This window comes from Tachypleus tridentatus, chromosome 8 (assembly GCF_004210375.1).
Source record: "Tachypleus tridentatus isolate NWPU-2018 chromosome 8, ASM421037v1, whole genome shotgun sequence".
NCBI classification, from domain to species: domain Eukaryota; kingdom Metazoa; phylum Arthropoda; class Merostomata; order Xiphosura; family Limulidae; genus Tachypleus; species Tachypleus tridentatus.
The window spans coordinates 4,943,542-4,968,227 of record NC_134832.1 but is presented as its reverse complement, the minus strand read 5'-3'; the positions used below and the strand labels follow the sequence as shown (position 1 = coordinate 4,968,227).

The 24,686-nt window shown below is 31.4% G+C and overlaps 1 protein-coding gene and 1 pseudogene across 3 annotated transcripts in view; both read right to left on the bottom strand.

The window, feature by feature from the left end:
* The window catches only part of LOC143223862 (proton myo-inositol cotransporter-like), a 75,882-nt pseudogene extending 72,691 nt beyond the window's left edge, over positions 1-3,191 (bottom strand). The window contains exon 1 of the transcript XR_013013174.1: positions 3,119-3,191. The product of XR_013013174.1 is annotated as a proton myo-inositol cotransporter-like (transcript). The remainder of the gene's footprint in view (positions 1-3,118) is intronic.
* Positions 3,192-4,409: 1,218 nt separating this feature from the next.
* On the bottom strand, positions 4,410-19,009 carry LOC143258443 (U6 snRNA-associated Sm-like protein LSm5). Of its 2 annotated transcripts, XM_076517384.1 has the most exons (5): positions 18,869-19,009; positions 16,625-16,720; positions 12,825-12,852; positions 10,352-10,424; positions 4,410-4,583 (listed from the first exon to the last, which is right to left on the bottom strand). In XM_076517384.1, the coding sequence occupies exons 1-5, from the start codon at positions 18,912-18,914 to the stop codon at positions 4,551-4,553; spliced, it is 276 nt and encodes a 91-aa protein (XP_076373499.1). In that variant the 5' UTR covers positions 18,915-19,009; the 3' UTR covers positions 4,410-4,550. The 2 variants fall into 2 exon arrangements, with proteins under 2 accessions (XP_076373499.1, XP_076373500.1); XM_076517385.1 differs by lacking the exons at positions 4,410-4,583; positions 10,352-10,424; positions 12,825-12,852 and adding an exon at positions 12,892-13,378 and having other exon boundaries at positions 16,629-16,720.
* Positions 19,010-24,686: the final 5,677 nt, after the last annotated feature.

Genomic DNA, 24,686 nt, shown 5'->3' with positions numbered 1-24,686 from the left:
GATTCGTTGAAGAGAGCGTCTGCTTTTAACACTCAGCATTTATCAATACGTTTAACATGAGCGACCTCTGGGTACATTTCTCCATTACTGTATAAAAAGAACAACAATAAAGGTAAAATGTATAATTTTCAGTAAATCATGACAATTTTTTTTTTTTTCAAAAGTTTAGGTTATTCAAAAAATAAAACCTTAAAAATTTCGACTTTAATAAATTGCATGCGTTGGAGTAACTGCAGTGCAGTGGTCATTGTTCTTTCCATTAAAACGGTAGAAAATAGAATTTGTCATGTGGAAACACAATAACGTGCGATAAAAATAGTCAAAGTATTTGTAAATAAAATGTTCTTTACGAAACGAAATAAAGTTCACAGTATAGAACGAGTAGAATAAAAATTATACTTGCTTATGAATGGTTTATTTTAGAAATCATAATTTGTTTTTATAAACAAAGGGTTTGGTTTGAATTTCGCACAAAACTACTCGAGGCTATCTGCGCTAGCCGTCCCTAATTTATCAGTGTAAGACTAGAGGGAAGGCAGCTAGTCATCACCACCCACCGCCAACTCTTGGGCTACTCTTTTACCAACGAATAGTGGGATTGACCGAAACATTATAACGCCCCTACGGCTAAGAGGGCGAACATGTTTAGTGTGACGAGGATTCGAACCCGCTACCCTCGAATTACAAGTCGAGCGCCTTAACCACCTGGCCATGCCGGGCCTATACACAAAGGGACTCCATCACATTGAATTTTTGTTTTTGTTTTTTTGAATTTCGCACAAAGCTACTCGAGGGCTATCTGTACTAGCCGTCCCTAATTTAGCAGTGTAAGACTAGAGGGAAGGCAACTAGTCATCACCACCCACCGCCAACTCTTGGCCTACTCTTTTCCAACGAATAGTAGGATTGACCGAAACATTATAACGCCCCTACGGCTAAGAGGGCGAGCATGTTTAGTGTGATGAGGATTCGAACCCGCGACCCTCGGATTACGAGTCGCACGCCTTAACATGCTTGGCCATGCCGGGCCCTATCACATTGAAAGCCTAGAAGTTAAATGCGGACTCCAATGACTAAAATTGCATGAGTTAGGAAAAGCTTGTTCTGTCAATGTTTGTGGATGTGATGTGAGAAGTCAATTTACACGTTTCTCAGTAATTTAGTTTTGTTTTTCTGTGGCTCTTGGTATTCCCTGGCGTAAAAACGTACAAACTCAAACATTTCATTTTTCTTTGAAAATTACTAGTATCATAAGAGGTAATGGTCCCCGTGGGACGACAAGTCTACGAAATGACAACGCTAGGACCAGGGATTCGATTTTCCTTGGTGAACACAGCTGGTATGCCGGTATGGCTTTGCTATAAAATATATATTTATTAGTATAGTCAATATTTCATTTCTTTCCGATCTGAGATTCGAAATTTGTTTTAGATATTATTTTAACTAAAAGGTGGAAACCCTATAAATACTTCTATGAAAGCCTCGGTTCCATTATTAATTGGTATTTAATTATCGTGATCAACTACATTACTTCCCTACAAATAATTCTTTGTTCTTTCTAAAAAATTAAATACTGGTTATCAGTGATGTCGAGAAAACCCACTTGTAGAGAAATATATATCCAAAAACGGCTCGTTTTTGCATATATAAATACTGGTTATACCGTTGTTTAGAATACTCTCACAGTGTTACACTGTAATTGTGATCACTAAATCTTATTGAAGATGAAAGTACCACTGAACCATTACATGTGACTAATTTTTTCTAAAATATTTTTGGATACATTTCAACTAAGTTCGATGTAGGATATAGTATCTGAATGTACCTTTTTTATTTTAGACATCACTTTTCGGGTAACTTGCAAAGAGATGCATTTTTCTTGATTTATAGACATATGTAATGTAACAATGCAAAGCAAAAATTGTATAGATTATACCAGTAAAAGTTGCGGTTTTGGAGTATCTACGATAAAAATATTATACATTTGTTCTTCAATATTTTAATCAAACTGCTCTTTGTCACACTTAAGCTCACTGTGCGAGTAGATATCACTTTGCTACTAATTGTACGTCGTTTCGTTTTGTTGTCTTTTCTTACACTTTGTTATACGTTTAAGAAAATCAGATTTTGTGGTTAAAACTGAAAATGTTAGGTATTTATAATTTATTGATTCTTATAAAACGCTAGCTGAACTCACCCATTAAAGAACCAAAAATTATATGCAGGGTAAATGTTAGATAATTCGTTATTAAATTCAAGACCTCACTAGATGCTAATGCCATATTTTCTTTTATAGAAGGTAGTAATTGACTCATTTAACTGATTAAACACTTCTATCTATAAATTCAGAACCAAAACCGTGGGCATGTATTCCATTTCAGGGGCTTTTTTGTTGTCTGCTGTTTCGAGCAATAATCAAAACAAAATATCCCTCTTACACTATCAACCAGCTTTTAATTACCATACTAAAATTACGGTAATCAAGCCAGCTAATACTTACCGATGAATAATAACATACACCATCCCACACACACAATGCTCGAGTGAAAAACAAAATTCCATTTTAACTCAAGTAGCGAAATGAGGCAACTTAACATTACCCACATTGCATCATTTTATTTGTGTGCTGTAAAAGTGAATTTACAAACAGCTTGCCCCCTAATTCACCAAGTCACATTTTATTCTGTGTAGCTTGGTGATAATTATTAGAAAAAATACATGTGAGTATTGCAATGTTGCTAAATAGCAATCTGCAATTGCTCATTTTTTGCTAAGTTTAGGTAACCCTAATTCAATTGATGGTATCTACAGGCTTCATCTTAGCTCGTTTTTCCAAAAGCACATGATGTAAGCAACTGGCGTTTGTTGTTGCCATAAAGATTATGCAGCCATTCAGGGGAGACACGTACTACAAATTATACATTGGTGTCTACATCATATAACGTTGAAATAAAAGTGCTTGTATAGTCCATATGTTTGTCAGGTGCATATTAAGCCAGTTCTTCCATGTATTATACACATTTATAATTTATTTAATAGTACAGTTCAGTCATAAAAAGTTAAGAGCATTGCTTGAAATATTAAGGGCTACATTTGGTAGAATTACTGACTCACTGACTGGTGACTGTTGGCACAATCTGACCAAGAAAGCTGCATGACATTGCTCCATAAGCAGCTAAGTGACTGCACATTTACTAGTTCTGGAATGTGTCCCCCTATCACAGGAGGAAGTGCATTTGTCACAAATTTGGTCAGGCACAGCACATGCACACCTGATTCCAGATTTTTTTCTTCCCATATAATTTTGATTGTTCACGATGTTTAACTTTTACGCTGCTGTTGGAACTTCTGACTTACCACAGGTTGAGTTAACTTAAAGTTTTCCAACTAGACTTTTGCTTTAAAAAAACAACAACATGATTCTCAACTACTGGCTATTTTATTTAGAAACCACTGAGAAACATTCCTGAAGAAAAAGAGGACAAGCTTTAAACAATTACTATAGCTTACAGCCTGTTATTAAAGTATGAGACAAGGTCACTCCTGAGGTAAGAAAAGGAGGAAAGATTGTAATAACTGATATAATCATGTGTTTCACTATAACTAGTACAAAACACACTTTTGTTGGATATATTAATGTCATAGTTTTCTATATTTTCATGTGGTTTTTGTACATAATTTTGACATACTCACTGATGCGATGTCTCAAACTGGCATACAATTTTGTCTCTTGCTAATAAACTACTGTTGTGCAGCATTAATTCCCAGCAGACTAAAGAAACACTGCCAGTCTTGGCAACATAACACTGTTTAATAAAGAATTTTGCATCTACTGGTTTTCCTATATTGTCATTGTGAAATTTCTTCTTCATCCAATAGTCCTGAAGCTTCATTCTGTACAAGCTTTTGGCTTTTCTATTGGGTATTAGTAATTTTAATCACTGTAAAGGTTTACTGTGCAAATTTAATCAAATATGATATGATTAAAACATATGTCACTCTTTACAGCATCACAGAATTTTGAAGCGAATGGTTTCCAGGACCCCAAATATTATTTTCACTAATATTAAATTTTAAAAATTTAAGTTTAATAAACAGCTAACAAATAACACTTCAATTGTGCTGTTTTATCATTTCAAAATGTATTTTGTCTAGCTTACAATCTGTAATTCAAAAGAATTCTCATTAAGTATAAATATCCATTTGTGTATTTATCATATGTTACTCTCAAAACATGAAAACTATTATAATGGTGTTTATCATAAACAAAAAAAAATAGCACACTAAACTCAAAAGTATCATAAGATTACCTCATTTCACATTGAAGTCCTTTCTCTCTCTCTCTCTCTCTCTCAGTGTGTCTGAAGGTGTATTATAACTTTTAAAATTCTACAAGTACAATAATTAAATAATTTTACTGAATTTTTTTATTCACAAAAGAATCCAATTAATCATAGTACATTATTACTACTACCAATAACATAAAAGAATCAATGAATATGGAAATTGAGTTGTATAATATTTCTGTCGCTTCACAAAATGGATTACACTTAAGATTCAGGCATGTCTCCACCAGGTACCATCTAAAAAAATAAATAAGGGAAGATCACTTAGTTCATTATGTGCATCTATGTTGACAGTAGACTAATACTGAAAATAATTAGATGCAGATTACCTCCTCAGCAAAATCTAATTATTTAAAATTTAATTTTCACATCCAATAATCACATAACTGGGAATTTGTATGTATCTACACCTAGCAACCAACTAAACAGTAAAACTGTTTATACTGTTAACTGTTAAAAGTCAGATGATAAGAAATAACATCTGAAGTTTACTTATAAAAAAATAAAGGTTATATTTCTAAGTTATACTAATTATATTACATTTCAATAAATTACCTTTAATAGTTAGTAAACCAAAAACAGTGTGATTAAATAAATGAAAACAGATTGAAATAAATACAAAGTAACATCAATTTGTTTCTAAAGAATCAGTTGTAATAGCTTTATAACACTATCCAGATATTATGCTGTAGGAACACTTAATGTAATACCTTAAGACTTCTCAGTGTTGCTTAGCATGGCCTTATTGGAACAATTTACCTACAACTTTAATGCAGTTCAGTGATTACAAACAATAAAACTATTTGGTATTAAAACAGAGTGTACACTATTTCAAATGACAATGAAATATTAAATGTTAACAAAAATTCTCGCTTTTAGAATTCAATAAAACTTACAAAGATCATCATATTGTACAATTACATTACCCCTTAAGACCATTTACAGGTCTAAGAAGCACTTTCAGATAATGCTGAACACAGATTCCTTTAGTAAAGTTTTGTTTGATCTGGAAATACATTATTCTACAAACCTATAAGTGAAAACAAACAAGAATATTATAAGATGGAAATTACACTAAATCTCCCACATGCAGTGCAAAAGAGAGCTAGCTTCCACACTACATAAGAGTTCACCAGGTCAGTTGTGGTCTAGGTATTATATATACAGTGAAAACTGTCTAAGCTGGAAAATGCATAGGGCAGAAACCTGTACAAGCTGGAAATATCAAAATTTTGCTGCATTATCTTAAGATTTCTCTTATAAAATGCCCTCTATATGGCAGAACCTGAATAACACAGACAGAAAACTATCTTTCACCTACCTCATCTATCAACAAGTAAGATTAGAACTTGAGTAAGGTAAAAGAAAATGTTTTTGATTAAATATTAATTTCTTATTTAATTAATAGTTTCTTTAAATATTAATAAATTCTTGTTTAATTAATAATTTGTTTAAATGTTAATGAATTCTCGGACGTTTTGTTACAGTAAGTATTGGTTAAATATATTCTGTTCCTTTTATTGCTATTATCATTTTTGCAGTTTATTAGATTCATAATTTGTAGAAATACATTTAAGTGCAAAATTCTATTCTCTAAATAATTCTCATGAAAAAAATAAATTCCTATCTTCCTTAATTTTAAAATTTAAGAAAATTTACCACGGGTAATAGGTAGAAGTGAAAATCTGCACTGTTACAAAAATTTAAGAATCAACTTCCTGTGGAATGGAAAGCATGGATGACAAGTGCTGCATTCGAGGAATTTTTAACAAATGAAACAAAAGAACAGGAATATTCTACTTTTCCTAGATAATGCAACTTGTCACCCAAAAGTTCAACTTTCAAATGTTCATTTAGTCTTTCTACCTCCATGTACAACATCAGTTCTACAGCCACTAGATAATGGAATTATACAGTGTATAAAATTGAAATATAGAAAACCTATGCTTCAGCGTATTATTACAAACATGGACGACTGTAAGAGAGCATCTGAAATGACCATGAAAATTGATGTTAGATGCAAATGAAAAACAAAACAGTTGAAATTAGACACATTCTTCAAATAAATTTTAAGATTTTATGTACTTATGTATATTTTGAATATCTATTTTTGTTCTTATTCTAATAAATATAGGAAAAACAGTATAATAACTTTATTCACAAACAACTTACTTCCCTTGAGTCAAGCAAGTAGAACATTCCACTCAAAAATTATATATAGTTAACGATATGCATGTTCACTGCCTAAGCTGGGAAACCTGCTTAAGCAGGAAATTTTACTCAGTCCCGTGCAATTACACCTTAGACAGGTTTTATTGTATTATGAAATATTAAGAAATAGTCTTTCTAGCAAACACACACACACGTCTTAAGTATTAGAAATATTACATACATTAATACATATATATCATTAATTTTCATGAATACCAACTTTTATGTTGCAAACCAGATTAAGGAAGTGAATTGTAATTATTATAGTTTTATTTAAATCATTCACAAATCATATTTTTAGGGACCAAGTTCATCACAAGTTATTTATTTTATTCTTAGCATGGATTATCTCTTTATTATTATTCACAAAAACTGTCAAACAAATGTTCTCGTCAATTCATGATGTCAGAAAAATATATAGGTTCAAGATGTCTTGATATAACCCAAGCACTTTTTGACGATAGACCTTCCTTCTTCAGAAGCAAATGTTCGAGCCAAGTAATCACAATGTCAACAGGAGGAAACTACCATAAGAACCCCTGAAAGTAGGGGACAACATGTTATAATATGTTAATCATGCAAAACCTGCCTTATCCAGTGCTAATCAGGCCTTTCACTCCATATTATGACTCATCTTGCATTTTCTACCATTCAAATTATTCCTAAACTTTTATGAAAACTGTAGTCACTGCTTTGTGCACTCATTTCTTGCAGTCAAAACAATCTAACTGTCTAAATTAAAAATATAACCTCCAAAGCTGCTCTTTGGATTAAGAAATTCCTTCAACAATCCTGTTACTCAAAGAAAGCAACTGCAGATTAAACTTAAGCTTTCATAACTAGCAATAAGTAACTTTTGACATTAAACAACATTAATGTTTGTAAATGTAGATAATATAATAATTACATCATCAACTGTATGAAACTTATTACAAACAAAATTCTAATTACAAAACCAAATTCTTTCTTTATTCTGTAACTATCTTTACTATCCATTCACTAAATCTTGTTAGTGGTTTTCTTTTCCATGACTTATGATATTATGGTACAATTACCTCTTGCCTTTTATCAGTGCTTGCAATCTTGTCACTGGAGCAAGATAGTTCTCTTCAAACATGCATATTAATGGAATACACTGATAGCTCTATTCCTTGAAGTGGCCTCAATAACTCCAGGCTCTTCAGCAGGATGACTTAATGCTGATTGATTCTTCTTTCAAACAACTGAAATACTTCAAATGTCATCACGATGAAAGATATTTGGCTTGCAGCACTTGTCATCTTGAATTCCACTCTGTTGCAATTTAGGTTAGCTGTCTTCACTAATTTGTGTTTCTATCATAACTTCCACTGAAGCAACTTTTAGTGGTGGTATTACATATTTCATGGGTATTTCCTGCTCACAGACTCTGAAATTGTTCAAAGCTAGTCTAATGTCACATCTGCATTTCAATATAAAGTTTATTCCTAATATGCACCTTTCTTCAATGTCAATTACCCACACATCATGTGGTGTGGAGAAGCTTCCCACCATAAGGTTACCTTCTAATTTTCCTCTTTCTAGGATTCTACCACTCCTTCCTGACTGCTTTGATTGTTTGCTTTGTCCACCACATGTAACAAGACCCAATTTCTAGCTCTATAAGTCTGCAGACATACAGCTGTATCACTGGGTAACTTATTAATTGTATCAATTTATGTAGTTGTTTCATCTCTGGAGTCAAGTTCCTAACATTTATAAGCAGACTGATCACACAGAAGTAATTATAGAACCAGTTATTCATTATAGTGCAAAGTTTTGCATCAATAAATTCTGATCATGGTTTGGTTTCTTTAAGTAATGCATTTCTGATCTCTACTGAAGTCATCTAATTAATGTTTAGAATTCTTCTAGATTTCCAGCAGAAGAAGTGAATGTTTCATCTGATAATTCTATAATTTATATATGGTTAAGTTCCATCACCAAGTAGATAGCATTATTAAAAATATACAACTCTTTCTAGCCTATTTCATATATCCACATCCCCTATGGCATCTAAGAATTGCTCACATTGAATAAGTTGGTGCATCTTTCCACATTTTCCACAAGGTCTCATATTTCTTCTCTTTCCTATCTCTGCTCTTATACTTAACTTTATGAACTTCCTGGTGATGTGACACTCCAAATCATTATAATAAGATGTCTATTAATGCCTGTTAGTCATTATGTCCTTTTATGGAAAGGTTGCTCAATACTGTTAAAACAGATTCTTTTAAAGGTGTAGCAAAGTGAATGGATTTCTGCTCAACACTGCATCTACTCATCTTGGAAGATATTTAGAACCATCTGTGCTCTACGTGTCTCATTTACCTCACTATCATAATGTACCCGATTTTTAACTGGGCAAACTTGTTTAACTGGCCAACTAAATTACATATCTTAATGAAGTAGTGGAGTAGCTGAAGTGGTACATAAAGCATGATTATTATAACGTTTGAAGCTGGAATTCTCGAGCAGATTTAGTGAATGGTATAAATTTGGTCCTTGCATTTGCTGATTCATTTTCCACACTTTATCCTAGTGAGACATTTTTTTTACATTCCTGGTTACAATCCTTCCTTCTGTACTTCATTGCTATCACTTCATAATTCTTTGATTTTGTTTTTATAATCCTTCTGTACTTCAATGATGTTTTTTTTTTAAAGTTCTTAATGTCATTACAAAATTTCCTATTTACTTCACTGACATCTATTCATACATTTTCTATAGCTTCTTTAATCTCTTTCTCAAATTTATTTTTGTTTATAATTATTTTATAAATATTATGTTTTGTTCTTATAATTCTTCTCTTTACTTTGTCTCTTTTTATACAGTTGTTGTCCTTTCTTCTTAAATTTGAGTTCTTATTTTATTTTTATAAAAATAAATTATGTTTCTGAAACCAATTCTGCAATGGTTTATATTGAGTTGGGGGTTCTTTTTATTATTAAGTAAGAAATGAAATTAAAGGTTTATTTCTTTTACCAGAAAAACAGAAGGCAATTTTGCAAACTTATGATAGGCCTAACTTCACAAACATTAAACAGTTGTACTCTTCCTATCTTCACACCTCTCATTTCTTCATCAAACATATACTTAATACTTCCAAAACTGAAGAAATTAAGGACTAACAAACTTGCTATATTTAATAATCAATCTACATTATAACAGTTTCAATCAACAGTCAATCATGAATTTACTCTAGTCTCTCCTAACTCACATTTTATACACTTAAAACTATTTTCTAAATTTTCATTTCATGAAAGTTCTGGTCATAAATCACAAAATTTAAAAATTAAAATAACAGTCTAAAACAACATTACCATCATATAATAAACTAAATTAAAGCTTTTCTTTTGGGGGGGACACATAACTATTAAATTTTTTTTATTTTTAACATCAAAGTCTAAAGTACAATGAGATTATATCTATTATTATTTCTAATCAATTAGTCCACTAAAATCTTTCCAACCTTAAAGTTCTCTGATTTTTAAGCAGAGAGCTATGAAAAGTATCTTAATTTACAAAAAGATGTTTTAAAAACAGTTTCAATTGAATTAATATTGTACTGGGTAACATATTATATAAATTCAGAATTTTATGAAACTGAATTAGATTCAAACTAATACTTCTAGATGCATTAACCAGCTGAAGTATACTGTATTTTTTATGCTTGATTAGTGCATGTTAAATTTCATACTAGTTTTTGTTGTTTTTTTTATTATCTTCCAATAACGTAAATACACTGAGAATATATTTTTTCAAGTTAATCTTACCATTGTGATGTTATTTCCATTCAACAAAATTTGATCTAATTTTGTTATTCTTCTTCCTTCTGGTGTACTCTCACTAAAATGATGACAAGAATATTAGTTTAAATGTTTCTATAATTGAATGGCATCTGAAAAAGGTAACCATACACAGACAACACTTTCTTGCATTACAGCAATATATATCTGAATACACGACTTCTAAATCATAACTACACTAGAAATATTTTTAAAAAAGCTTGTCTTTAGGTAAAATATGGCTTGTTATTAATTGAAATAGCATCTGAACTATTTAATCATTCCAAAATGTATACGTACTATTAAGTATTTAAAAATTTAACAAATTAATGTTTTGAATTTCAGATAATTTTTTTGTAGTCGAAAGATATAGCAATAAATTGTAGAATAAATACCTAGACACATTATGTTTATCATGTTTTTAAAAACAAATGATTCAAAATATTAATTTGTTAAATTTTCAAAATTTAAACAAGACACGAGTATTCTTTTCATTTTGAATTGGTATATCTACAGAGTAATATCTTCCAACTTATCAGTTACTTCTTTCAGAAGAAAAATTTAAGCATTTAAAATTCCTATTCAGGTTTAAACAGCATTAATATAAAAAAGTAATGTAAATTTAGATCATTTGACAAACTTAGGTACTGACAAAAAGGCCTTACTACAAACAAGAAAAATCAGAAATGTTATAATACATGCTAATTTTATGGAAACCTCTACTACATCAGTAAAAATGAATGTTAAAGATTTTAGATGGTTTAAACTGAAATGCACATCTTGAATTGTGACAGATGGAAATAGCTTCTAATGTTATATTGAAGGATTGCTAAATAAGTTTCCTGTGGTAAAGCAACATGCTAGAAAGAAACCAAGTTTATAATTTCCTACAGAATATAATTCAACAATTATCTACTGTTTGTGTTCCAAAAGTAAGGTATACTATATTGTTTATTTATTGTTGTTCTATTAATAATATTAATTACAAATGTTAGTATATGGAATGCCATTACTTTTCATTTTGATTTAATGTTTATTATTATACTTGTGTTGATTGTTAATTTTTTTTCTATTTGGGATTTATAATTAAGACTAACCTAAACTTCCTGAGCCTCATGAGGTATTACTGGGATTATGATTGAAAATATCACTAAAAGCAAGGATACCCAACAAATGAAACAATGCATTCTAATCTTTACGAGTAAGAAAAATATATTTTATCAGCTATCTGATGGCTAAGTATATTTTTACTTTGCTTGGAAACTATTATTTTCAAACCTATTTAATAGACCTTATGTATTTTGTGGTGAAACTGATTTTGATTCACATTTAATAATATATTATGTTACTGAATTACATCCATGAAAGCGCACACACAAAAAAGTCACATCAATATGTTAGTATTGAGTATTTAGAAACAGTCATTTGAAAAATTGCACAAAGCAATTTTTTCTCACCTGAAACTTATCTATGATGAATTTATAACAAGGACACACTATCATAACCACATGCAACTTTATCCGTCTCAACAAATATTAAGGCAAAATTCATGTACAGAGATGACCTCTGTACTTCTTATTTAGATTGGACATTTCTTTCAAGAATGCATTTTTATTACAGCTTTTTTAAACCCATCAATAAATACCACCATCCCCATTTTCCTAAATTTAATGTGACACCTTCTTATTGATCAAATTTTTCAGCAGAAGTACTTTCCTTTCCATTCCCACACAATCATCTTGCATCTTATGCGACAAACAGTGAAATATAATAGCTAAGGAGTTTAGTTTTATTTACATGCTATCCTTGTATTTACAAGTTGATTTTATTTAGTGTATCCTTTTATTAATAGATTTATATTGGTGTTATTTTGTTTTCAATGTTTAATGTCTTTTACTGAAAAGTTTGTTCAAGATCAGTAAACAATATTTTTTTTCCATTATTTTAATGAAATACAAGTTTTTCTCTAAAAAATGTGACAAACAATTATTGTTTAACAATTCTACACTTTTTTATTTTGTATCAAAATCAGAAAAATTAGTTTTAAACAAAAATCACTGCTTATTTTCTTAATATCTAAAATTATCATAATAAAATTCATCCAAAATTTAAAACAATAACATGTGATTACAATAAAAAAACTTGGATTTATTTGAAAATTTGATCATCAATGTTATTTTAAACTATTTGCTTATTTTTTTTCAAACAGTAACAATACAGACATTGTGTGTATTATACCTACACTATGATGTCTGCAAATATAAACTATTCTAATATTTAATATTTTTTCCAGAAATATATTTATGCAATAGTTTGTCATATATGAAACATTTCTACTTCCTAACTTACAATAAAACATTATTATGAACAGTTTGTTCTTCAAAATCATTCAAATTCCTATCAATATTACAATTTTTATCTCTCAAATGAATTATTTATCAAACATGGAACTTCTACTTACTATTCAGTAACATCCTCTAAAACCATATCTCAGAAAAAAGTCAAGGAATAACATTTCATAATAAACTCAAAAATATCCCTGCCCCTCTTTTCTTTCAAACAAATAAAAAATTACATAAACTGTTCATGTAGCAGACCACTAGTTTATTGAGGACATCCATATAACTTATTGCTTCTAACTAAGTATAGTAAAAAAAAATTACAATAACTCTTAAATTTATCTCAAAAGTTAACACCAATATTTTCCTATAATCTTTACAAGTTCACTCTACACATGTAGTTCCCAAGTCAAACTCTCAAGTAATTCTCCTGTTAAATCCTAGGTTTATAATATTAAATATTAAATAATGAATTGTTGGACTCTCTAATCTTAAGATCTAAACATACATACACTTATAGAGTACTCCAAGCACTTGCAAATGCAAGTATTAATTTTCCTGTACTGAAGATATCTATCTTAGATACTTAACTCACAAAATTAGCTATAACCATTCCGTGATGTCCTCTATATGCAAATTTCTTTCTATATGCATGCCACAAGCCTTCTGCTCCACCCTACTGAAATTGAAAAATTCCAATGTGTCACTTGTGCAAATCATATTGCGTCACTTCTCCACCAACAGAAACCTAACATATTCACATGATGCATGCAACTCCCTATATTCTCCTTTATCAAATTATCACTTCAAAAACTGGCAGAAGACATAAGCACTGGATTAAAGATGAAAGGAAGGGTGGAAAGTATGAGAGATAATTACCTATTGGAAATACACTTTCAGTATAGGAAAATTATAACTCCTGATATGATACTTACTTACACTTACAAAATTAGCTAAATCCCACATTGCATTGGAGGAGAGACTGGTGCAAGGAAATGATAAATTCTCCCCCTTCCAAAAATGTGTGTGATGGATACCAGTGAAAATGAGAGTCAGATCCAAAGATCTGACAAGGGAAACCATGCCACTTCTGAGCCAAGTATACTCTTTGCCCTACTGTGAAATGTGGAGAAGATAAGGATGATAAAGGAAAAGAGCACATCTAAATAGAAAAGAAATTACCAAAATCATGTTCCAAACCATATAAAATAACTATAACTTAATATTATGAATAGAACAGGTGTAGAGTGGCTATAGCACAACAGACTGTACTCAGTAAGTCAACTACATCCAAAACCCATGCTGCTGGGAACCATTTGGGGTGAAATGAAGATCAAAAGCAATTTCCCCTCAAACCCAAGTGACCAGGAGATTGAGAACCATGCTATCTCCTAGGTATATCACAAGTATTCGCATTAAGTTATTGATCAGACAACACAGACAGAGGAGACAACAGTGGAGCAGATTGAACCTGGAGCAGTCACAGAAATCATGGCTAGGCCAGCCAGTAAGGAGCAATCAGACAGACTTAACATGGAGTGGAGTGTATGATAAAAATCACCTTGAGAAGGAATTGGATAAGAGGATACACATAAAGGAATTTGTTCGTCCAATCCTGACAACATGCATCTACAGCTAGAATATGTGAATGGAGCACTGGAGACCAAAACAGAGGCAACTTTATATTTAAAATAGTAGCAAAAGTATCCTGTTGCAGATTACCCACCCAAATGCATAGCCACTGGAAAACTTAAAAATCTAAAGACTAATTTGTCCTGGTGTGTAAAAAGATCCAAAACAACATTGAAAGCACCCAGAATATGGTGTACAATTATGAATACTGTACATGCAGCCCCAAGAGAGATCTAATTTTCAACAACAAAGTGAATGAAAATGGGTGCCTCCCTGATGATTGATATACATTACTACCACAGAAATGTCAGTATGGATCATAACCAAAGAACTGCAGGCAAAAGGAAGAAAATAATCCAAAGTCCAGTGGACAGCAAGAAGCTCCAGGATATTAATATGGTAAGACCACTAGCCTGAAGCAACTTACTGCTCAACCCACACCTCCCAGCTGTGAAGCAAAGCATCCATGAAAATATATAAATCCAGATGAGGGAAAGAAAGTGTGAGCCTTGGTCAACCTCCAATGCCGATCATCTACAGGGAAGGAATGATGGTAATAAGTATCACAAAATCCTATGAATAGTTCCACTGATAGTGAAAAGTTCATTGAAAATATTTCATATGAGCATAACCATTGGGGATAAGTGCCATTATAGAGGGCCATATCCTTAAAAGAGATATGGCCAAGTAAGCAGCAATAAAGGGAGAGGTAAGGATGTTGTTGACTGCCAGCTCCAATGAATGAAGTCACAGAGGAAGCGAACAGGCCTGACTAAGATGAGTATTGAATAAAACATCCAAATGGATAATATACTGGGTGGGAACAAAGACAGATGTCTACAACTTAATCGACAAACCACCTTGAGCCACCTTAAAAAAAAAAAGCATACAAGGATGTCAGACAGATTTTAGTTCAAAATGAGCCACCTGAAACCAGTTGTCTATGTAGTGGTGAAAGTGCAACCCTTAAGTAGACACAAGTATAGTAAAAACCTTAACCACCCAATAAAAAACATACAGAGACATACAAACCCAAAAGGTAGAACACGAACTTGACAAACCACCCTGCGATGAACAAATAAAAAATATCATCTTGTTTGCCATAATACAGGAGCATATAGATAAGTAATCAAGTTGTCAACCTTGGCAATTTATAAACAAGGAGGAAAACTAACCTGAAGATGAGAAACAACTCAATGGTAAAACAAGATAGCACCAAAAAGTAATTGAGGCATGACAGATCATTCACAGGCTGCTCGTCCCCAGTTTTCTTCGGGACAACAAATAGCCTGGAATAAAACTCTGGAAAGGGGTGAACCACAGGTTCAATAGCATTCTGAGAGAAAATATTCTGTAGTGTATCAGACAGACACTGATATGTAGTAGAATCCAAAGACAAAAGGAAAGAAATGTGTATCTGAAACAATGGAAGAGGTAAAAAGAAGTAGATGGCAAGGTCTTCAGATAAAACCTGAAAGACCCAAAGATCCCTGGCAAAATCTTGCCATAGATGAACAAACTGGGATAAACAAGCCCTTATGAGACTGGAATCAACAGGAAAGTCACCAACTGGTGGCATGACACTCAGTGTTGAAGAAAGGTAGCAAAAGAATGCAAGCAATTTTCTGATAGAACAACAAATTTACAAGTAAAAAAAAGTTATCAACACATACTGCAATACGAAAAAAAATTTGTATTGCAATATTTATGTCTGGAATACTCTGCCATAGCTTTCAAAATAGTTGGAAAAGTGGGAGTGATATTCCAAAATGGATTATTCCCTAACATAAAATTTTACACAAGATATTACATTTATCTCACAAATATAAAATATATTCCTTTTAACAATAAATGTAAGTAATGCTATTCAAAAACATTAAACAGACATGTAAGTAAAAACTTATAAAACATATTTTAAGTTTAAAAATCAAAAGTTACAAATGACCCTGACACCACAAAGAATAAGATCTAATTTAAAAAATTTCAATATAACCATACTAATGAAAAAGAAATACACAAATACTGTGTTCTAAACAGTAAAAAATAACCACATTCCACATTATAACTTAAAAGAAAACCCTCAACAATTTCATGTACTGAATCACAATTTCCAAAACCACATGTACAACATTATGTATCTGAGCAAATACTAAAATGATACAAACAATCTCACTGAAACTATTACTATCAACAAAAATTAGTGGAATACCTTTTTTTTTATTTTGAAATTTCTAAAGCTTATCTAAACAATTCTTGCTATTTAAAATCATATAAATCATCAAAAGGATACTAACAAAATCATCAAATCCAAGTAAGGTTCCAACAATTTCTTTATCATTTTTCATAATGATGTGAATTCTGGAGCCAATGCATTTGTCAACCAACTCTATTAAGAAACAAAACTACCATGATTTGCAAACCCATAATGAATACAAACCTTTAAGCTAATAAACAATGGAATTAGTGGAAAACCACTAATTAAATTCTATCTGGTCTTACTATCAGACTTATAATTCAGGAATCTAGGAAATGATTCATACAAACTTGATATTGAGGAACCCTGTCAAACTACTTAAATTGTTCATTTCTCCATATTTTGCCATGTCTTGCATTATCATAATTACAAAGAAATTACTAAACAGATGATGTAATCATAATGTTTATAATAAACATTACTGTTATTTACTACTTGGAAAATCTGAATGTAATAAACATAATACTTTATAAACAATAATTTGGCAAAATAATTTATAAGCCACTTCTTAGCATAACACTAGTTTCTTATTCTAAATTTAGAATTTGTATGTGTAAATTCATTTTCCATGGTAACCTAATCTTGAATTAAAACATTAAAACTTACATTGCTGCACTTAAAACACAGTTGTCATTCATTCAGTTGTAAAGATGTGATAGTATCCATGTTTATTTTGTTGAAAATCTTTCAATGCTTTTAGAAATACTAAGCAAGAAATGAGTCTGTTGATTTGAGAACTAAAAAAATTATGGCAATATTACACATCAATACCCAAAGTAAATGCTGCATACAAGACATATGATTCTTGACTTTTGCAATCTGAAATTAGTGGCAAAAACTAACTACAATAACAAAAAAAAACTGACAAAAATCAGCAAGATTTATTAGTCAAGCCTAAGCTTTATATTTCTGACTTGGCAGAATAGGAGTTATATTCAGATTAGGTAGGTTTACTTTTATAACAGTATTTTTTGCCTTTAGAATGGACTGCCTTCACATGTAGTAGAACACTGGATGCAATATATCCAAAGGAGGAGTTTGAAGAAATACTCAATAAATGATTAAATGATCAGGTATTTACTTGAGATTTTATTTCTTTTTTAAGTTGATAAGACAGCTTCAATGTACCAAGAAGATTCTTTAAAATTGAATGTTAATTAACTTTACAAACCAATACTGTACTTTATCAACTACATACTAGTTTGTAAAGAAGTTATTAAATACTATATAATACAGGATTTGAAATTACACAATATACTAACACTATTGAAGGCAACAGACCTTACCCAAATGATTCATATTCATTATCAAAAAGGAGACAATAGTGATACACATTTCAATGCTTATATACCTTTCATAACTCAAAACTTCTTGCCCTAACACTTATCATACCCTGCTGCCATCTGTTTATCTCTTTACAGTATGTCATCTAGTTTTTAGAAAGTATTTTACATAAGACTGTTTCCAACTTATTATTAAATTATATTCTGTTAAATAAAAATAACACTGTAACTTGCAAGTGATAATTACCAGTTTTTATGTATACCAAATTAACAAGTATCACTTGGCATCATTGAACAACATCAAAATAATGTATAGTGATATTTCAAGAAAGAGACAAATAAATCAACTTTAATTCAATTTTTTATTGGTTTTAAGTTTCAGAATCTGCCATCTGAAAATACAGATATGAGTCAGTTTCCATTGAAACAAAATACTAGTACTGATGTTATGTGAGCAAGTATATTAATCCTGTTTTGCAATAAAGTGTAAACTTATTTCACCAAACTCATTCCTTAGGTTGTGATTTTACAAGATAGTAAAGAGAGCCAGTTGATCTCTTGTTAATCCATTCATGAGTATAACTTAATACGTGACGAGGTACTTGGCTAAGTTAAATTTAAAAATTGAAGTGTCGTACCCTTTTTATTACTAATTTTAATATTTAATTTTACTATAAATATCACCAATTAAACATGTCAGTAATAGTGACATGCAGTGAAACTGGGTAAAGAAATTACAAATTACAGACTAATACCATTAATAACTGCAACTTTTTGTTGATGTTTTTTTAGAGCTTACAATAATCTAACGTAGACAATTTTCAACCACCACTTTTCTCAATCAAATTTTGACCCTTTCTGATCATAGTACTTTGTACAAAGAAATAACAAACGTTTACTTTTCGTACAAATTGTTTCTTTCATTAAAATGAATAAGAAGTACGAATAAAAATTTCGTATTTTCACATTAACTAAAAAAAAATGTAATGACAGTTACCAAGAGGAAGAAGGGTCGAAGGATTCGGTATACTCGTTGCCGCCATAACGTATTCATTTATCTAACAAAAGAGACCTCTCATAAAAGTGAAAATACCACGAATGAATAAAAGCACTGAATTGTGTTGCAACACAGGCTAGTATAATTATTTTATCTGAAAGGTTAATGTTTCAAAAGAAAAGCTTTTTATTGCATATCCTTCCAAATACTAAACTCATGTCTACAAAATGTAAAAATGTTATATAATTTTTAACAGATAGAAATAGTTTGTTCTATTAACAAAATTCGTGTTTGTTTCAAAAATATTTTTATATATGCAAAAATGGCTCGTTTGGGTTGAGAAAATAGAAACCTCTTTCTTTCTTTGTGAACCTGACGATGACCGAAGAAGGTCGAAACGTTGTTCGCTCTTCTATGTAAAATATTTTCTCCACCCAAACGAGCTGTTTTTGCATACATATCTCTCTACAAGTGGGTTTTCTGGACATCACTGATCAAAAATATTTTGTTTATATGAATGAACAGTGCTTATTTGAAGGACAAGCATTGTTCGCTCATTTCGTTGCAATAATAATTTTGCGATATTCGAATCGAATAAGAAAGACGTGTTTGACATTAATCTAGTCTAAAATCACAGACGCAAGTCTACAGAAACAATTGAAATTATTTTTTTATTGTTCCTTAAAACCACCTCTTCCCTAAACAAACGCACACACCAAGATGCATAGGAATGTGTCGGGTAACCAAAATAATCTACGCGACACACCTTGTGTTATTAACAAGAGTTATAGTTTAGTAGTTCTCCACTTTCTGTAGCTAAGACTGAGGTAATCTAAACTATTACGTATTTTTCAGTAGACATGCTATACTGGACTTTTATTTCACATATCAAATTTGAAGAAAATACATTAAGCACAGAAAATATATTTTGTCATAAAATATATTTAACTTTCACGTAATTTTGTCAAATCTCGTATACTAATTACAACCTACAGTTATATGTCAAATTTGGTCTAAATATAAGCTACATGTGCAAAGTTATTTAACAAATGTTTTTGCTCGTGCCTGAGGAACGTCATGTGAACTATCGGTATAAAATGTTTGCTACAGCTTAATCTTAGAGTAAAGGTGGTTCATTTTCAGAATTTTGTCATTCGGATTAGAGACAGCTGATTTAGAGCAACAGAACTATAGGCGGAGAGTAGGTGCAGATATATAAGTACAACATTAGTTAGGCCAAGCAAACTAGATCAGCAAAAGAATCATACAGTGGACGGTTATTATTCATTGACAATTTGTTGGCACAAGTTTGCTAGATTTTATGAAATTTTCCACATTAAAGAATATTTGCTTTACATGATATTAGCTTAAGCAATTAGCAGAAATAACAATGTTTGATATGGCTGTATGTGTATGATGACAAAAACTGTTAATCAAGTTTTGATGAACTTAGTATAAAAGAAGGTATTAACTCTGTTTAAGAGAGAAAAACTACCACCATTTATTTTAAAGGATCTGATTGGTTCTGTAAAGATTTGGTGTGTTCTGAATAATAGGACTGCATTTCTGAAGATAATGTTGGGTATAACTGAGTGTCACTTTCTCACTTGCTTTGGATTGGTGGTGTATCGACAAAAAAATCGTAATATCTAATTAAAAATACCTTAGATGTGAGAAAAATGTGCAGCCCCTCCAAAAAAAAGGTTGGACATGCGATTTAAAGAAGTGTAATCAAAATTGGCGGCAAAACTGGTTGCTACACTTATAACATTGATAGGCATTCTACAGCAAATATTTATTCGTTAGTTAATAAGGCCTTGTATTTTGTTTAACACACCGTCATACTCCAAGAGGTGCAAAAAACGCGACCTTAGTGTCCATCAGACGAAATATCGCATTGGGACAAAACACAAAATTACGTAAACCTATGAACGAAATTATAAATTCTCTCATGATTTTTGAGAATTAAACGTCTACCCTCAATTAATACAAAATTCAACATAACTACTATTAGGTATTATAATTTATATCGGACGAGTCTCCGATTTATTATGTTATGTATGTTACATATTACGATTTCAAATAGCAGAATTGTTTTGAATTTTAATTTAAAAGTTAATTGAATATTAATATATATCAAATGTATGATATTTGCCAACAAGACTAATATACACATACTTTCCTTTTTCTTAGCACAAATATATTTTAATATTCGAACATGAAAACAATACAATTCATAATAACGGTTTTAACTAATAATTATTACAAATAATCGTTTATGTGCAAGAATTTTACAAACTTACAAACTATACTGAGTTTTCTTTTTGGTCAAAAACTGAATAATTTATCGATGATCCAGATCCAAGACTAGCAAATTAATTCTGAGTGGGATTGTTACACCTCGTTTAAGCTAGCTAGCTTGGTTGGCCTGACTTTTTACTTGTAAAAATACAAACATTCGAAGTTCGAAATCTATAAACATTTCTGGTCAAATATCTGTAGTTTTCTAGTGAATAAGTATTAATCATAAATAAAGATTCTGAAGCTTATAGTATATTGACTGTAGGAGACAAATAATAATTTGTTTTTGTTTGTAAATTTCGCCATAACTGTCCCTAATTTAGCAATGTAAGACGAGAGGGACGGCAGCTAGTCATCAGCACCCACCGCCTAAGCTTGGACTACTCTTTTACTAATGAATAGTGGGATTTTATGTAACATTATAACGCTCCTACGGATGAAAGGGTAAGCATGTTTGGTGTGACGGGGATTTGAACCTCTGACCCTCGGATTAAGAGTCGAACGCCCTAACCACCTGACCAAACTGGGTCATATAATAATCTATCTCTTAGCGCATTGACTTATATAGTTTAAGGCAAAATTCTCGAACGTTCAGCAGTGTTCGAAAACAATACACATCTAACAATATAAGTCACTTGCATTAGACTGAAACATACGTAGGTATTAAAATAAACGTACAACGATAAATCCGTTACACTACTCATAAAGTAATGATTGCAACGTCAATTTAGTATATTTGTGTGTTAAAATTTTCATAATCAATATTTGTTGTCAACCGTCAATGTGGAGCAGAAGTAGCATTTTGGTACCTGTTTTCATGTGGGTCATATAAAGAGAAACGTATTTTGCGATTGAGCGATTTGTTATCTCTCGACCTTTCAGGTGAGCTAACTTGTTTCTGTTCTAAAGGTTCATCTATGTCCATCCCTTTTGCTGATCATGTGGGTTAATTTTATTTATCTTTTAAATGCAGTTTACTTATTATCTTACTTTATCACAGTGGAATAGTCCACCCAAGTTATTAGCTTATTTTAATTTTTTTCAGAAAATATAAGTTTATGTTATTCAAACGTCAAAACTGTGTCTTATCTCTTTCAGTTCACTAAGAAAAATCACTGAACGTTTCTTTTGAGATTCTAAACCACAATTTTTTTTATTTGGAAAAAATCAAGAAACTATGTGCAGGTATGTATAAACCATGTAACTGATTCATATAAACGTATACAATGAAAACATAAATTAATGTTTTATATATGGTATTGAACTAGATGCTGAGCCTTTGGAAGCTAATGAATTGCAAATAGTTGTTCAGTTTCTTGTATTTGTCCTATTTGCTGAAAGTGTACGCCTTATTAAAACATTTAGTGTAAAAAGATGGAAAATTATTTAAACTTAACACTGAGATTTTTAGTTGTAAGCAGTTTTACATAACTTACCATAGTGCTAGAATTACAGATATCCCAGCGTAGAAAAGCATAATGAAATGTGGTGTTTTCATATTAACTGTATTCTGCAAAGAGTATTAGGTAAATCTACTTTATGACAGAAGAATCGGTGGGATAAATTATGAAGTAAACCTAAAGTTACTTATACTGACTAGGTTTTAAAACAAAGAAATGAATAGACTACACATGATGTGTAATGTAAAATGAACAGTCTGCGTTTATAAGAAAACACAAAATACAGTGTATGTATGTGTGGTGGACTCTGAATGGTTGCTTTCTATTGAACTTGCGAATTGATCAATAATTGTTCTTCTCTCAAGATATATTTTTGCCAATCAGCTCTTAAGGTATCATGTAGAATTATTTGAATCAAACACTTTTTACTGTACAGGAAACGATAGATCCTAAAGAAGCTAGAATAAGCTCCATGACTAGTCATTCTCGTTCAACATTGGGAGTGTTATAACTTCTAAATAGCAATTGTGCTACTAGTGAACGATATTGCTCTTGTTGATATTTGCAGCGTTCTAGCACTATATCCACGAAGGAAGCAGAAATTATTCATAGAGAATAACAAAGGAATAAATGTAGTTAAAACAGAATCAACTTAATGATTTATGGGCCATGAATTTATGAAAAACTTCTAAAGACGTGACCCATTGAACTATTCAGTTGTTTCATTATAGTTACTTTTATTCTTCTCAAACGCAAAGTAAATACTTTGCCTTCTGGGATATTGCTGCAATTTCATATATTCTTTAAAATACGACAGCAATGTCTTTCACTGGTTTTCGTTAAATTCTATCTGTGCTGTAAGAGTTTGTTTTGTTTGTTTGTTTTTGAATTTCGCACAAAGCTACTCGAGGGCTATCTGTGCTAGCCGTCCCTAATTTAGCAGTGTAAGACTAGAGGGAAGGCAGCTGGTCATCACCACCCACCTTCAACTCTTGAGCTACTCTTTTACCAACGAATAGTGGGATTGACCGTCACATTATAACGCCCCCACGGCTGAAAGGGCGAGCATGTTTGGCGCGACTGGGATGCGAACCCGCGACCCTCAGATTATGAGATGCACGCCTTAACACGCTTGGCCATGCCGGGCCCGTGCTGTAAGAGAATGACAAGTCAAGTAGTACATTTACCAAGGTTTCTTCTTTGGTACAGATTGTCAGTTTTATATTATTTTTTCAAAATACAGAATATCCACTTGATTCAAAGTCTGAGTTATTCAAATGAGGTATAATGACTGTTAATTAATTAACTGATCTGGTAGAAAAGAAACTATACAGAATCTATGCAAATAGACTGTATTTTTACTTTGTATTTTGAATAAAGATTATTTTATACTTTACATCATGTATAAATTCCATTTCTTTTAAGAGTCATTTAATTAAATTCAGATTGTTTTGTAATTATCTAGTACAAATAACCTAATGTAAGGTAGACCATACTAAAAATCGGTTAACCCTGTGAATTCCACATAGTAGATGGAAAAAATAAATGTTGATTCCGTCACCACAGGAGTGATGTATGGGATGGCTCTTGTTTGATTTATTAAATGGAAAACTTTAAAGAAATGCTTCTAACTAGAAATGGTTTATTCTCAAAATGTAATTCTCATGACCAATAGGAGAATTTATTATCGGAAAGAGATTGGTGATATTAGAGAGGATTTGAGTCCAAGTGAAGTTCTTTACTGGATATGCGACGTTTCCCAATTTCCTGAATATTCTTGACATTGATCAGCCTACAGACATAAGCTCAGAATGATTGACTAGTTGCTGGTGCACCCAAATTGGTATATCAAACCATGTTCCTCAGAATAAATTTTGGCTCAAAAGAAATAAAAGTGTCTGAGAAACATCAAGGTGGAACGGTGCTTGATGAGTTTGAGACCACATGAGAAAATCTCGAGTGGATTTTAAATCTCTAATCACACAGGGTACACCATAAACCTAATTCTACTAAAGACAACCCATTACCGGTTAAGAAATACTGGAAGTGCCACTAGCAGACAATCTTCACCAGTCACAGATGTTTCTTCTGTAGGTGAGTCGACAGACACCTGTGAG